Raw genomic sequence first — 14,884 nt, 5'->3', positions numbered from 1 at the left:
GGCTGCCCATTCTCTGCCATTATTCACTCAAACGTTTTTATTCTTTTGGGCCATATATTAAGAATCCTGAGAGAAATAGTTTTAAGTAGCCTATAATCATATGTTTACTGTGCATTTTTAAATATTTGTATCAACAGGATGCTGGATAATTTGTTAAACTTGAGTTATGTTACACTAAAGAATATAATTGAAAATTTTCTATCTATTGGAAAATGAATGGAATATTATTGCTTAGAATTGAAGACTATGAGAGCATGACTTGTATTGCCCCTAAATGCTTATGGGTTATATGGTGACTGGACAGGTCAAATTTTAGACTTCACATCCAATGTGAAGCTCAGAATATTTCTATAAACTAATTAAATTTATACATCAGGGAAAAGTAATTTTATTACAACATTATTGAAAGCCAATAATTTTGTCAAGTAGTCTCTAATGAACTTTATAAGCTCCTGTCAATTGTTTTATTTTTCCCACCATTTTTTCTTCCTATCAAAACCTTAGACAATTTTACTAAGCAAACAGACAAAAAACAACCTAACAGGAACTTTTTGCTAAACTTTTAAAATCATAGCTTACTCTTTACCTAATTTCATTCAGGAGCCCTATGATAAATAATGAAACACATAATTGTATTTTAAGTGTTAAGTGGGGACTTGTCATTTTGTCCTTGTTGCTGTTTCATGTATGTATTGTTTAGTCACTGTTTAAACTGTATTTTGTGTGTTTCTTTTTCCCTCCCTTTGTGTCAGTCTCGAGAAATAGCATCACAAGTAAGTATTTTGTCTCCCTTTCCTCAAATAGTTTAATATGTGAATTTAGAGCTGTTAAAGGGAAAATAATATTAGCAATTGAATTCAGTATTTTGAATGTTAAAACAAATTAATTAAGCTGAAGTTTTCAAATGCTCTATTTTCAAGTTAGTGGGTCTGTGTTTCCCTAATAAGATTGCAAGCTCATTTTACCTGTGTGTCTTCAAATTATGTATATATATTAATCCCATCATATATTTTACTGTGTGGTGTCATTACCTGCTAGTTGGTTACTGGCTGTGTTTAGTCTATGTGTCCTTGAGTGATGCAATCAACTAGGACTGCAAACGGTTGGTGGTCATGTGATATGAAACATCTTTTTCTGCTTCCTGTGTAGGCTGGTCCTTCTAGAAAAGGGTATAGCAACAATAGGACCTAGGATGACTTTCTCTAGCACACTTTTTAACATCGAATTTATTCTATAATAGTTTTAATTTATTGTCATGAAGAAGCCATCAGTTTAGTGTTTGATAACATTGACCTGGGCTAATAACTGATTTATTACAATAGAAATAAAATTCTATGTATCCACGCATTCATATTCCTAAAGCCTTGATATCATCTTCATGGGATTTGTATTTTTAATTTTATTTTCCATTTTCTTCATATAAACTATGATAAACAATTGTCATTATGTTCTTAGCACTTAACACAGACTCCTTAAGCATTAACATAATTAATGAAACCATTACAAATATAAATATTCCCAACTTTAAAAATTGCACTTTGAATGTCAAAGCAATGATAGAATTCAGCCCATTAAGTGTAAAACTTGCATGCCAAAGTAGCCATCTAAAAGTATGTGTCCATTTAAGGAAAATAGCATTTAAAAAAAAAAGAAAAAAGAAAAAGAAAAGTACAAGTTTGTCTTTGAGCTCATTGGATTTTGGAGAAAAGTTGTATCTCATCATAATATCCATTTTTAAAAAAAGATTTTATTTATTTATTGAATAGAGAAGAAGAGAGCACAAGCGGGGGGTGGGGAGAGAGAAGCAGGCTTCCGGCTGAGCAGGGAGCAATGCAGGGAGCCCGATCCGGGGCTCCATCCCAGGACTCTGGGATCATGACCTGAGCCGAAGGCAGATGCTTAACTGGCTGAGCCACCCAGGGCTCCATAATATTCATTTTTGATGCAATGATGGTTGCTAACCTGCATCATAGAATAAAATCTGTATAATAAATGCAAATTCTGTTCGTTAAATTATTTTAAACATCTTTATTTATGGTTTAATGAGCTAGAATTCTATGATATTTTTCAGTATTCTTATTTTGTTTTATTATATATTGAATCCTTCAGAATTTACTAAATATTTATCAAGGAAGCTTCACTTTGGGCTGCATGAATAATGTTTTAGAGGAATGCTTTCCAACCTATTTCACATCACGGTCCACATTGAAGATATAATGTTTGTTTGGCATGAAGCTGCTTAGGGATTTCAGCTATCATGGCTGCCTACAGGTTGAGCAAATTAAAGTTTAGGTCAAAGCAGAGCACATCCCTGGCACGTACTGGGTTCAGGGAACTCGTTTTACAGTTTTATTGTTGCTTTTTTAGAGCACATTTTATAATGCGATCAACATATATTTCTAAATTTTTAATTTATTTCAATATTTGGCCTGACTAACTCCACAAATAAAATTTCAAGTGCATTGAATTGGCATGCATTATTTCATAAAATATTTTAGTAACATGTCACAAGCAAAGTTGCTTCACCTTGTCTTTCCTAAATCCCTTTAGGTGTAAGTCCAGACCTGGTCCACAAGTGATAGATACACTTGCTAGGGTTCACTCTATGTCCCAGAAAGAACAGAATTTTCATTTGGTTAAAAACTTTATAGCTTCTTTTTTGGCTTAGTGATGGTTCAGCTCTCGCAGGTTGTCTTTTCATAACATGAGGATGAATAAATGTACGTTTCCATAGTATTTTATATCCCAGTACCAGGAGAAGAAAATTATAAAAAGGAATGGGGCAGAAATGGAATGGGATCGTTTTTTGGTTTATTTGTTTTGTTTTTGGCTCTCTGGTTAGTGATTTCATCACTGTGATAGTTATGAATGTGTTTCTAAAGTTAAAAAATAAATGGCCCATTCACTCTTGCTTTCTTTAGTTTACGTTTTGGTTTTAATTATATATCTGTGCTAGTATTTCATTTGAGAAATAAATATTGTTTTCACCTAGAACAGCTAAAAAAAAACACTTTATAGCTTCATGTTTGGAAGTGGAGTGAATCTTCTAGATGTAGGTTTTGGCTACGTTGCAGTTCTATATGTTGATTCATATGTTCTGCACCTTTTATCAGATGTAACTGAATAAAACGACTCTATTTCTGTCCTTCTAATTCCTAGTCACCTTTTATCTCTAACTTACCATGCAGATGCAGGAAGGGAAAGGTTTGGCTCATTTCTGAATCATGACAGCCAATTACAAGTTGACTCTTGGAACTTTTCCCTGCTAATTGCTTTCTTTCTTATAGTTACTATTTTAGGTCTCAACATCCTTCAGTCATTTATTTCCTTATGTAAGCAAAGTGCCTTCCCTCTAACTCACTGGGAAGTTTGAGTTTTCAATATAAGTACCATCCTTACAATCCTTTAGACGAAGGAAAAAACTCTAATTGTACTTTGAATGTGAAGACATTAACTTTGTAATTCAAATTGTTTCTACAATACTGTCCATCCTTTCCAGCTCTAGTTTTTGCTTTTAGATTTTTTTCCTCTCCATCAACTCTCTCCCTTTATCCTCAAATATATACAAGTTTCCCCAGTTCTCAAGAAAAATTTTCCCTTTTTTCCTGTTTTATCTATTTTAAAGATTTTTTAAGTAATCGCTCCACCCATTGTGGAGCTTGAACTCATGATCCTGAGACCAAGAGTTGCATGTTCTACTGACTACGCCAGCCAGGTGCTCCATTATTCTATTTTTTTTCCTTATCTTACTCTTACTGTTAAACTCTGAGAAAAGTTTATATATGCTGTCTATTTTATTCCTTACCAACGTCTTCCACAGTTTCTTCCCACTACTTTATTTATCTTGTTCTTGCATCAGTAAAAGTCTTTTAGCTAAAATCCTTGGCATTTTAAGTTAGTTTTAATTTGTTTAAACGTCATATAATCTTTAGCAGAGTTCATAATCTCCTACATCTTAAAATTCTTTTATTCTACTTTTCATATTATGAGTTACTTTCTTTACCTGTTGTACCTGTTTTTATTGGTTTATTTCTTAAACTTTTACCCTTCTTTCTACTGTTCAGTTTCTGTCTGTAACAGCTCATTTTAGATGCTGCCAATGTGATCTTCATCTGAAGGCTTCTCCCTAACTCATTGTCCCTGGGATTGGCTTTGGAGCCCAAGACTCCAAGTAGCTGCAGCAGTCTGCCTTTGTCTCCCTTCTAGGACTGGACTTCATCTTTAGTTTCCAGAAAGTACTCCGTTAACCACCTGAAGGTAGGTAGGCTAAGCTTCATTGCAATGAGGCTCACCCAGAGCCTTGATCCCTGCACAATGCTAAGCACTTTATTATTTTATTTAATCCTCACCAGAACCCAATATGGCAACAGTATTATTCTTATTTTTAAATAAGCAGAGATATAGACAAGTTAGCTTGAGCAACATCAAAAATTTTGGAAGCAGCCGACCTGGTTTTGGATCTTATCACTACCTGACACCAGAGCCTCTTTTAATCACTAGGTCTCACTGTAGCAGCTCTGCCGATTTCTGAGCCACCTCTCTCTTCCACCATCTGTTTTGAGGTCCTCAAATACCTTCATTGAGAATCAACATGGGAAATGACACTTGAAGAGGAACCAGAAATTACTAAAGTCACGTTTGATAGTCTTTTGGTCTTTTTCTACACTTGAACTCAGAACACTTGTAATGTCTTGTGGTTTCAATTATTACCTCTATGTTGATGGATGGCAAGTTGGTGTTCTCTGTCCTTCTAATTCCTAAAAATGAAGAACAACTCATTTTCTGCCAGTTTCTCTTCACTTTATCTAGCAGAGCTACAAATATTTATCGAGCACTGCTAGGCATCAGATGCACTCATGCTAGATGCTTGGAATGCATCAGTTAACATACAAGAAAGATTTCTCAGAAAGCTAACATGAAAATTTCATGCCTATTCTTGAATTTACTTCTTGGAAGATTTACTATATTTAAATTCTCTTCTCTTCAATATCTTACATAGAAGAGACAGATTAATGACCGTATTCCTTACTTTACTCACATGATGCATGATGCTTATAGTGGAAGCTTGATGCCTACTATATCAAGTCAAACTTCTTGTGGATTTTAAACAACTTTATGTTCTGGCCATTCCTTATTGATACTCCTTCTGTCCCTGTTCCTGGTACAAATCATTTATTCAGTTATTCTTTCTGACCAAATGAACAATGGACTTGGTACCAGATGACTTGGATTTAAATGTTGGCTCTTCCTTTTACTAGCTGTGTGCAAAATGGCCTATTCTCAACACATAACAGAATGAAGACTAACTAGGGAGCATATGATTATCACTTCACAAATTATAAAAAAGGGCAGGCATGTGTTAATTATTCAGAGCTCATGGCAAACAATTCTGGGACAAAGTACATAGAGTAACATTTATTTCATCAGTTTTCACTGCTACCTCATTTTGAGTGGATAGCATTCCCTTAGAAAACATTTGTTTCAATACACTTACATTTATAAATAATGTAATAGTAAATTTCTTGTAATTTGGATAAATTTCTTATACATTAGCCAAACCCCAAATGCACTCTAATTTATACACACACACATTTCATAAGTCTGACCTCATCTGTCATTTTCTTTCACTTTCTTACAGAAATTTTATCCTCAGATCTTTTTCTTACCTTATTTTACAATTCTTTTAAAATATTTTCTGACTCTGATTCTTATCTTGTGCATTTCCATCCCCAGGAAAGCATTTCTTACTTGCATTATTTACTTTCTCTAACTTAATAAGAACCTCATTGGCATACTTATTAGCAAGAAGCTGTTTAAATGCATCCAATCTGTTTGATTTAATTTAACTACATAGTCATGGCTTTCTGTCCACTTAATGTCTTAAACTGCCTTGAGATCATTCTTTCACTTTGCACTGCCATAGGAAGTAAATTAAGCCGTTAGTCACAGCTCCTTGTTAAATGGCTTCTAGAGTCTATAAAATAATCAGAACCAAATGGAAAATTGCAAAGTTGATCTGGGTCACCTAGGTCTTCATAAGGGAGTGGTGGTCTGTAAGCAACAGTATACTTGGGTCAATAATACTGTTTTGTGTTGATTCTTTACATAAGAATGTGAATATTTGTATCTTCCAAGTCTTATATCATTGTGTCTGTCTTTTAATTAAGACATTACATATATCATAGAAATTTTCTTTCCACGGGCTATTTATCTATAACTGCATATGCTTTAGGGCAGTGGTTCTCAAATGATAGAAAAAGAGGTGTGTGTATTTGTGTGTGTGTGTGTGTGTGTGTGCACTTAAAATGTTTGGGGCATGTTGGAATTGGTGCTATATGCTTATTATGTTGGAATATATATGTTGGAATAAGCTATATGCTTATTATAATCATTGTAATGGTTTTTCATAAATTCATATGCTTAGGTCCTTTTTTTTCTGGACCATAAAATACTAGAGGAGATAGAATGATACCCTCTCTGACCTACCCTACAGTGTGTAGGAACTACCTCACACACATATACCCATGATTGAAACCACTCCTTTAGGCTCTATATTCCTGTAATTCTGGAAAATGATGAGAGAAAATTGAACTGTGAAGAGGACAAAGCTGACAATGAAAGTATGATTCTAAGTATGCTATTCTCTATACACACATATATAAGTATGTATAATACATAAAAACCTAAACATAGAAACCTCAAAAGGATGTTTTATGTAGAAAGCAAATATGTTCTCATATTTGAGAACAGTTATTTCTAGACATAAAATGAATGAATTAAGGAAAACAACTCTTTAGTATTCTTAGAAACCAAAAATTAATGACGATGAAATCAGTCTAAATTTAGACCAGACTTTGATTCTGATCTATTGGGCACACATTAATGTATGGAACACAATAGTTAAAATTAAATAACTATTGGAAGAGTGAAGAAGTGTCTTGAGACCTACAAAAAAGTTATACAAAATGTACAATAATAAGAATTCTGATGCCAATAATATTATCATTCCACTTTCAAAAAAGACTTAAGCATTATATTGAGGAGAAGAACAAATGCTATACTTTAAGAAAAGATAAAAACATTTCACTACTACACAATGAAAGAAGGTGGATATCATCTGACTTCATAAGAAAAACAATGAAAAAATGGAGTTAGTGGCATTGGTCAGTAGCATGTCATAGAAACATGACATAATTAAAGCATTTTCATTAAATACTTGAAATATATTTCTGAATACTACAACTCAAAAGAGTTATGTATACTTTAGAGAAATATTAACCCTTAAATATTGCAAATTGCTGTTTAGAAAATTTAGTTCTCAGGATTACCAGTAATCTCTAGAACATGTGTGTATGAATGTGAATGGAAGATGCATAACCTTTAGTAAAAAAAAAAAATCCAGGGATCCCTGGGTGGCGCAGCGGTTTAGCGCCTGCCTTTGGCCCAGGGCGCAATCCTGGAGACCCAGGATCGAATCCCACGTCGGGCTCCCGGTGCATGGAGCCTGCTTCTCCCTCTGCCTGTGTCTCTGCCTCTCTCTCTCTCTCTCTCTCTCTCTCTGTGTGACTATCATAAATAAATAAAAATTTAAAAAAAAATCCCCCATCATAAGGCTGCCTGGGTAGCTCAGCATCTAACTCTTGATTTAGGCTCAGATGATCTCAGGGTCATGAGACTGAGTCCTGTGTCAGGCTCTGCACTCAATGGGGAGTCTGCTTTAGATTCTCTCTGTCCCTCTCCCTCTGTGCCTCCCCCACCATTCTCTCTCTCCTTCTACCCACTAAAATAAATAAGTCTTAAAACAATCTCCCATCATAAGTAGTGCTAAGCCAATGACCTTTATTCTCTTCTTCATCCTCGGTGTCTCTATAATAATAGATATTATTTATGATATGCATATTAGAGGGCAAAAAGCTGTAGTAAGAACTATTTGATAATATTAATCACCCATTCTATTACTTTTATAAAAAAATACTTCTTTCTTGGCCTCTCTGATAGTCAATTTTTCTATACATTCTCATGTTCTTAATTTCTTATTTCTTTCCTATTTTCTCAATTGAGGATTTTGAGATATAAAAGTTAAAATTAGAGAGTTATCTCTAAACCCCATCTGTCTTTTCATTATTGTATCCCATGTGCATTGGACAGTGTTTCACACAAGTACTCAGTGTGTTTACTGAACTCGGTCATAAGAATCCTTCTCAACATAGAGCAATCTTTTCAAATCTGTTCAAACTTGTATAATTGTATATGTACCCCTCCTGTCACTAATTTTGTGCTTAGTTATTATTTTACTCTTAATTCTTATGTAAATGTTTAAGGACATTTGTCTTGCAATTGCTGCTCTCATAATGTATAGCATATGACCAAGGTGGACAGTTTCTTGCATTGAAAGCCCGTGGTTTGGTCATTGTGAGTTAGTTCAGTTTCCAGGAGTTTCCAGGAGTACTAGAGGAAGAACTATGGTAAAGGAACTATAGTAAACTACAGTAGAGGGCAGGGGAGGGGGAGGGGGAAACTAGTGGGATTGCCTATTATATTGCTATTTGGAGAGAATCTAGAACCTTTTGTTGTAACTCATTCTGTGTGGGCCAGTTTTTGAGTAGCAGCATGAGTGTGCTTTAAAAAATTATAAACGAGGAATATGTTGCCTCCAGAACCCAAAAGACTAAAAGATGTTAGATTTGTCTTAATATTATTGGAACTGATAGATCAATAACTATTTCTTGACAATATCAGAGATGGAGAATCCCTTGACTGACCAAATCATGCCCAGAAATTTTACTAAATTGAAGGAAACTTGCATTTTGTGTAAGACAAAATCCCTTTTTGTATTCTCCTTTGTGAGTTTTTATATGTCCTGGATGAGTGTGTCAAATAAATCCCTTTGCAAGAGGCATCATCAATGTAATGTTATACATGTGTTCCTGAAGAAAGTTGGATGCAGTAAAAATCTTGTCTGCAAGGACTGAGGGCTTTTGCAAGGCTGTTGTGGTATCCTATGGGTAGCCAGGTAAAGAAGTACTTGTGTTCCTTCAAAGGTTAAATTGGCTGAGAGGCTGTCAAATAGGCATGAAACAGAACATGTTAGTCAAGTCTATGACTGCAAAGTATTTATCAATTGCTGATTAGAGTCAGTAATTTTGGTAATATTGGGTATTGCACCTTAATTCATGGTAACATGGCATTAAGATTGAGATACTCTACTGTAGGGCTCCATTCATTCTTTCCAGGTTTAAGAACAGGTCAGATGGGCTGTGAAATGGAGAAGCATTGGTGATTATAATCTCTTCTCTGAATAGTTCTTATAATTGGTTTCAATCTTGAAAGCCCTGTTCAATTCTTGAAGACCTTATTAAATATTTATATTAGACATACAGAAGGTTCACATGGCCCCATTTTATCAAACCAGTTGTAAGTGCCAAAAATTTTATTTCATTTAATTTTAATTTATTACTTATTGGATTGGATTGTGCAGTGTCTAGTAGAGGATATTGTAGGACAATGAGTGTTATGACTATGGGGGATTTAGGCAAGGGTGATAGTTCTGATGGTTAAGATGAAGTATACCTATTTGTTTTTGTTTTATATTAGATGCCCCCCAAGAGTATAGAGATTACCTTAATTTTAGTGCAGGCTCCATATTTACGGTACTTTAAACTTATTGGCATCTCCAGTCATAACTATAAAGTGAATCCCAACCAAAATTTTTTTAAAAGATTTTATTTACATATTCATGAGAGACAGAGACACAGAGACACAGGCACAGGCTCCTTGTGGGGAGTCCCATGCAGAATTCAATCCCAGGACCTGGGATCAGACCCTGAGCCAAAGGCAGATGCTCAACCACCACCCAGGTGTCCCAATCCCAACCAAATTTTTAAAGAGGCCCTGAAGGTTTGCCCTTTGGTACAGTTCAGGAGATATTAAAATTCGGAACCTGTGTTGCAGAAGCGCAAAGCCAGTCAGCTTCCTTTTATCTTTTTGTCTTAAAATTTTTTTTAGTAAACTAAGGATTTTCAATTCCACAAATTGTGCACTTTTTGTTTCAGTTGTTCCTGCCATATATCCAGTTTTTTGTTTTTTTTCCCTCCCTTTATATCCCCAGTTATTACTGTCTTTGGTTGCTAGACATTTGGGGGGATATTTTCTACCCTGTTCATGTTTGTAAGTCTGCTTTTCTACAGAGTTTCATGTCAGTTTCATTAGAGTTATGGATGTCCCTGATAGCATTGGTTGCTTTATTGGATTTAATTAATTAATTAATTAATGACCTAAGGTTTCACTCAGTTTTGAAGTAATCCCTTAGCTATGCCTCACAGGCCCATGGGTACTTTTCCTTATAACGGGGGATCAGGATCTTTGTGGTCACAGAGGCATAGCAGCAGAAGAAGCATTTTGTAGTGTCTTAGTGAGCTGTTTTCAGGAGTGTGGGCCTCAGCATGGCAACTGCTCTTGCTCAACAGAAGCAAACATGTAATAGGCCTATGTAATGCACAGAATATCAGTTCTTCCCTGAATGCTCTGTGAAATGAGATTGATGCCTGTTTTAGGCATACAACCAATGGTCATAGGATAAGACTCATTTCCTGAATTTACTGTCCGTCATGCTTACTGATACCTATACACAAAACTCAGTATGAAGCACAGAGATAGGTCAGAGACATATAACATGGGGCCACTTTAACAAAGGCCCCAAACTCATACTAATGGTCTGGGCTATTAGTAGTTCTGTCCGGATTGAGTTCTTAGAGTTATCCATTGACCTAAATCACAGAGTATGATAATACTAGGAGAGCCCTAAAGGAGCTCTTTTTTTCTCAAAGAAGAGTAACCATTTGCGGAGGATGGTAGGACTTTGCTCCAAAATTCTAAGAGCCTGAGCTACAATTCATTTATTAGGGACTGCCAAAGGCTCCAGACAGCATCACTATCTGCCAGTGACATTTCATGCACCATTGGTTTTACTAGATCACATAGCCCACGTGGCAGAGCAGCTTGCATAGCAGCCTGAAGGTCTTACGGAAACTTCTTTTGTCTGGTCCCTGCTAAAAATTGGCAGGTTTTTGGGTCACTCAGTAAATGAGCCAGAGTAACACACCCAAATGAGGAATATGTTGTTGCCTCTAAAATCTAAAGAAGCCTACTAGGTGTTGTGCTTCTTTTTTGGTTGTAGGAGAGATTAGATGCAACAACTTATTCTTTACCTTAGAAGGGATATCTTGCCACGCCTCATACCACTGGACTCCCCGAAATTTCATTGAGGTAAGAGTCCCCTATATTTTTGCTGGATCTGTTTTCCATCCTCTGATATGCAAATAACTTATCAGTAAGTTTTGGATAGTTCTGTCTTGCTTACTAAATCTAGTCATCACAATGTCATCATTGTAATGAGCTGGCATGATATCTTGTGGAAGGGAAAGGTTGTTAAGGTCCCTGAAAACTAAATTATGGCATAGAATTGGAGAATTGATGTACCAATGAGGTAGGACAGTGATGATACATTGCTGGCCTTGGCAGCTGAGTACAAAATGATTCTGATGTTCCTTACTGATGGGGATGGATGAAAAGACATTTACCAGATCAATAGCTGTATACTAGGTACCAGGGGATGTGTTAATTTGTTCAAACAATGAAACCACATCTGGTACAGCAGCTGCAGTTGCAGTTATCACCTGGTTAAATTTATGATAATCCACTGTCATGCTCCAAGCTCCATCTGTCTTCTGCACTGGCCAAATAGGTGAATTGAGTGGGGATATGGTGGAAATCACTACACCTGCCTATTTCCAGTCCTTGATGATGGCACTAATTTATGCAAGGAGTTCAGTATTGCTTTTAGTTTAATATTTTCTTAGGTGGAAGCAGTTCTAGTGGCTTCTACTTCTTCTTTCCCATCATAACAGGTCAATATAGTCAAGGAGCCAGTGTAGGGCTGGAACTGAAGAAGGTTTTGGGACCTACTGTGTTCACTGTGAGACAGACCTTAGCTATTGATCACATAACCTCCATAAGCTCCTACACTAACTGGTGGGCCAAAGTGATGTTTTGAGTGTTCCTGAAATTAGTATCATTTCAGAGCCAGTCTTTAGTAGTCTCTAAAAGGTCTGATTATTTCTGTTTGTTCAGTGTACAGTTACTCTGGTGGAAGATCATATGACCCTTGGGGAAGGTTGGGGAAAAGATTAATGGTATAAATTTTTGGCAGTATATTGGGTCCTTGTGTAAAAGGAACAAGCCTCTCCTTCATTGAGAGGTTCTAGTTTTGTAAACTGCCTCAAATCTGGGGTTTATTTGAAAGGCTGTTACTCTTTATTTTTATGATTCAGGTTACACTTTTGTTCACTTGACCCAGACATTTTATACTTATGCAGATCAGGTAAGAATTAAGAATTTAGTAGTTTTCCTATCTATTTTACCTGCAGGAACACCACTATCAATCAGCCAGTGCCATGGGTCTGTGCAAGGCCGACTATTCGGATTGCTGCTTTGACTCTGCTGTCCATTATAGTAACCATGCTTACCTTACCTTGTGCAATTGATTGCCACTACTTGGCCTCTGCCTCCTTGGGATCAAACTATTCCCATTTCATTTAGGTTTCCCGATTGAGTGACTGTAGTTACTACTCTAAGGTCTGGCCTACAGAGAAGACCGATTGGGGATCCTTTCAAGGATACTGGGGCTTTGCTCCCAAATTTCATTCTCATAGTTGTGGTGAAAGGAATGCCTTCTAGACCCTCTCATTGTGGGCGAACAGGTCTTAAATGAAAAATCTACTCTTATTTTCCCATCTCAAGGCTTTAATCCCTTGCTTTATATTAAATCAAGTTAGGTCCTACATGTCCAGCTTGCTGACTGTGGGCCACCGTTTGGTGTATGTTACAGCCACCAGAGGAACTGTTAGAACCTTTCTTGATGCAGAATCTCTGCTTAGTGAGTCCATATCAATAAATTCTGCCTGACTCACCTTTGTGCTTCTTCCACCATTATCCTGCACCCTTAATATCCATCCCATCCCCACACCTGTTCCCCAGATTTGGGTCTGTATAAACTAGAGAAATCAACTGGCTCTTTTATAGTATGACTTCTTGAACATGTGATGAAAAATAAAATAAGTAACATAAATGCCATCTATCTATCCTCTACATACTTACGAATCACTCTACTAGGACTCCTAACATAAGAATACAGCCAGTTAAAATAAGGACAACATTTCCTTCTCAACTTCTTCTAATTAACACAGATGAATTATTTAAATTATTTAAATTAATTATTCAAACTCTAAGGGAAGACAGCCACCATGTAGTTAACAGTAGTATTTAAGATCCTAAAGAAGGACAAAAAGGGTATGATTTTTTGGGCCTAAAGCACTAAGAAAGGCAGTAGGCAGTTGAAACCTCTGTACGTTAGTTATTTTTGAATAATAGTTTTGAAGGCTAGGGGAAAAATGACCACTAATGTGAGAAATAATGCCAAGGCAATAAGTTAGCTAGGTTTCAGATTCCACAGAGACCAAAGAAAACAAAGATTCAATTAAATACACATACACGCACATACATACATGCACACACATCCACACACAAAAAAACAGATTGCCAAGGATATGTGAATATGAAACTTAATGTGTAAATTTAGAACAAACAATAAAAAAGAGCAACTGACTTGGTTTAATTTTCTTTTAGGGGTAATAACAAAAAGATGAGTGATGTTTTTGTGGTGAAGGAGGAGGGAAAGAGAAAGGAGGAAAAAAAAAGAGTGGGAGATGTATTCTGTTTAACAGTAGTAGAAAACTAGCATAAATTTTTTGGATTATTTTGCATTATCTCCAAGTAGAGAACCTGCAATTTTTTTCGCTTGGACATAAGATTAAATTTTGACTTTCAAAGTTATTGGATTGGAATGGTGAGTTAGTGAAGATTCTACCAACTTTGAATAAACCTTATATTCATGGAATAATAGATGACATAGAAAGCTACCTATGAGAATATGTAGATGAAATATCTGATTTTTAGATATGGAAAATAAAGTCAAGATATTGAAATAATTTTTGTTATTCCATCAAGTGATTACTTTAAAAAAAGCTATTATTTAAACCTAAATTCTCGACTAATTATTTGGCTTTAGAATTTATGTTAAAGTATTATTATAGATTCTCTTAAGTTTTGTTTATTTTTGTCATGAAAACTGAAAATTGTTACTTTTTTTCAAGAAGCTCAGTTGGTTTGTTCAAAATCATGAAGTACTGGCCTGATGGAATTGAAAATACAACCTAGTATTTGATTCCAAATTCAGCAGTTTTTAGACTATAGTATTGTTATCCTCTAATTATCTATAAGATTCTGAAAATATGTTGAAAATACACCTAAATATGGGACACCTTGGTGGCTCTATCGATTGAGTGTCTGACTCTTGATTTCTGCTCGGGTCATAATCTTGGGTCCTGGAATCCAGCCTTTCTTGCAGCTCTGCACTAGGCGGGGCCTGTGTTTGGGATTCTCTTCTTCCCTCTCCCTCTGGCTTTCTCCTGCTCTTGCACTCTCTCTCTAAAAATAAATAAAAAGGCAATCCATCTAAATACAATGTAATTTGTTATTTTTTATCTCTACTTAGATAACAGACTAAGTGAACTTATAAACTGAGCCTTTATAGAAAGTATGGAAACATCTTGGTGTGAATTTTTTTTTTTTTAATACAAAGAAATTTCCAGGGGACCCAAAGTCACTAGCCAAGGTGCTTATGGATTTAAATTTCCATGATGTCTCAAGTATTTTTATAATTTAACCTTCCCTTAATGGAAAAATAGATAAGAATTCTTTCATAAAATGTTAAACTAGGGCTGAAAAGAGATAGAGAGAAGGCAAACCGCAAGACACTCTTACCTAT

General features: G+C 35.7%; 1 protein-coding gene across 9 annotated transcripts in view; it reads left to right on the top strand.

Moving 5' to 3' along the window:
- Positions 1-14,884, top strand: part of KCNT2 (potassium sodium-activated channel subfamily T member 2) — a 375,231-nt gene that overhangs the window by 326,494 nt on the left and 33,853 nt on the right. For 4 of the 9 annotated variants that reach the window (XM_072814992.1, XM_072814994.1, XM_072814985.1 and 1 more), the window contains 2 exons: positions 753-773; positions 4,207-4,257. The exons of 2 other annotated variants lie outside the window; for them this stretch is intronic. In XM_072814992.1, the coding sequence (XP_072671093.1) occupies positions 753-773; positions 4,207-4,257 (72 nt within the window). The remainder of the gene's footprint in view (positions 1-752; positions 774-4,206; positions 4,258-14,884) is intronic. 3 more of the 9 variants (XM_072814988.1, XM_072814991.1, XM_072814987.1) reach the window with 2 other exon arrangements.

Source organism: Canis lupus, chromosome 38, assembly GCF_048164855.1.
Source record: "Canis lupus baileyi chromosome 38, mCanLup2.hap1, whole genome shotgun sequence".
In the NCBI taxonomy this organism is placed as follows: Eukaryota; Metazoa; Chordata; class Mammalia; order Carnivora; family Canidae; genus Canis; species Canis lupus.
This window is presented reverse-complemented; position numbering and strand designations above follow the sequence as displayed.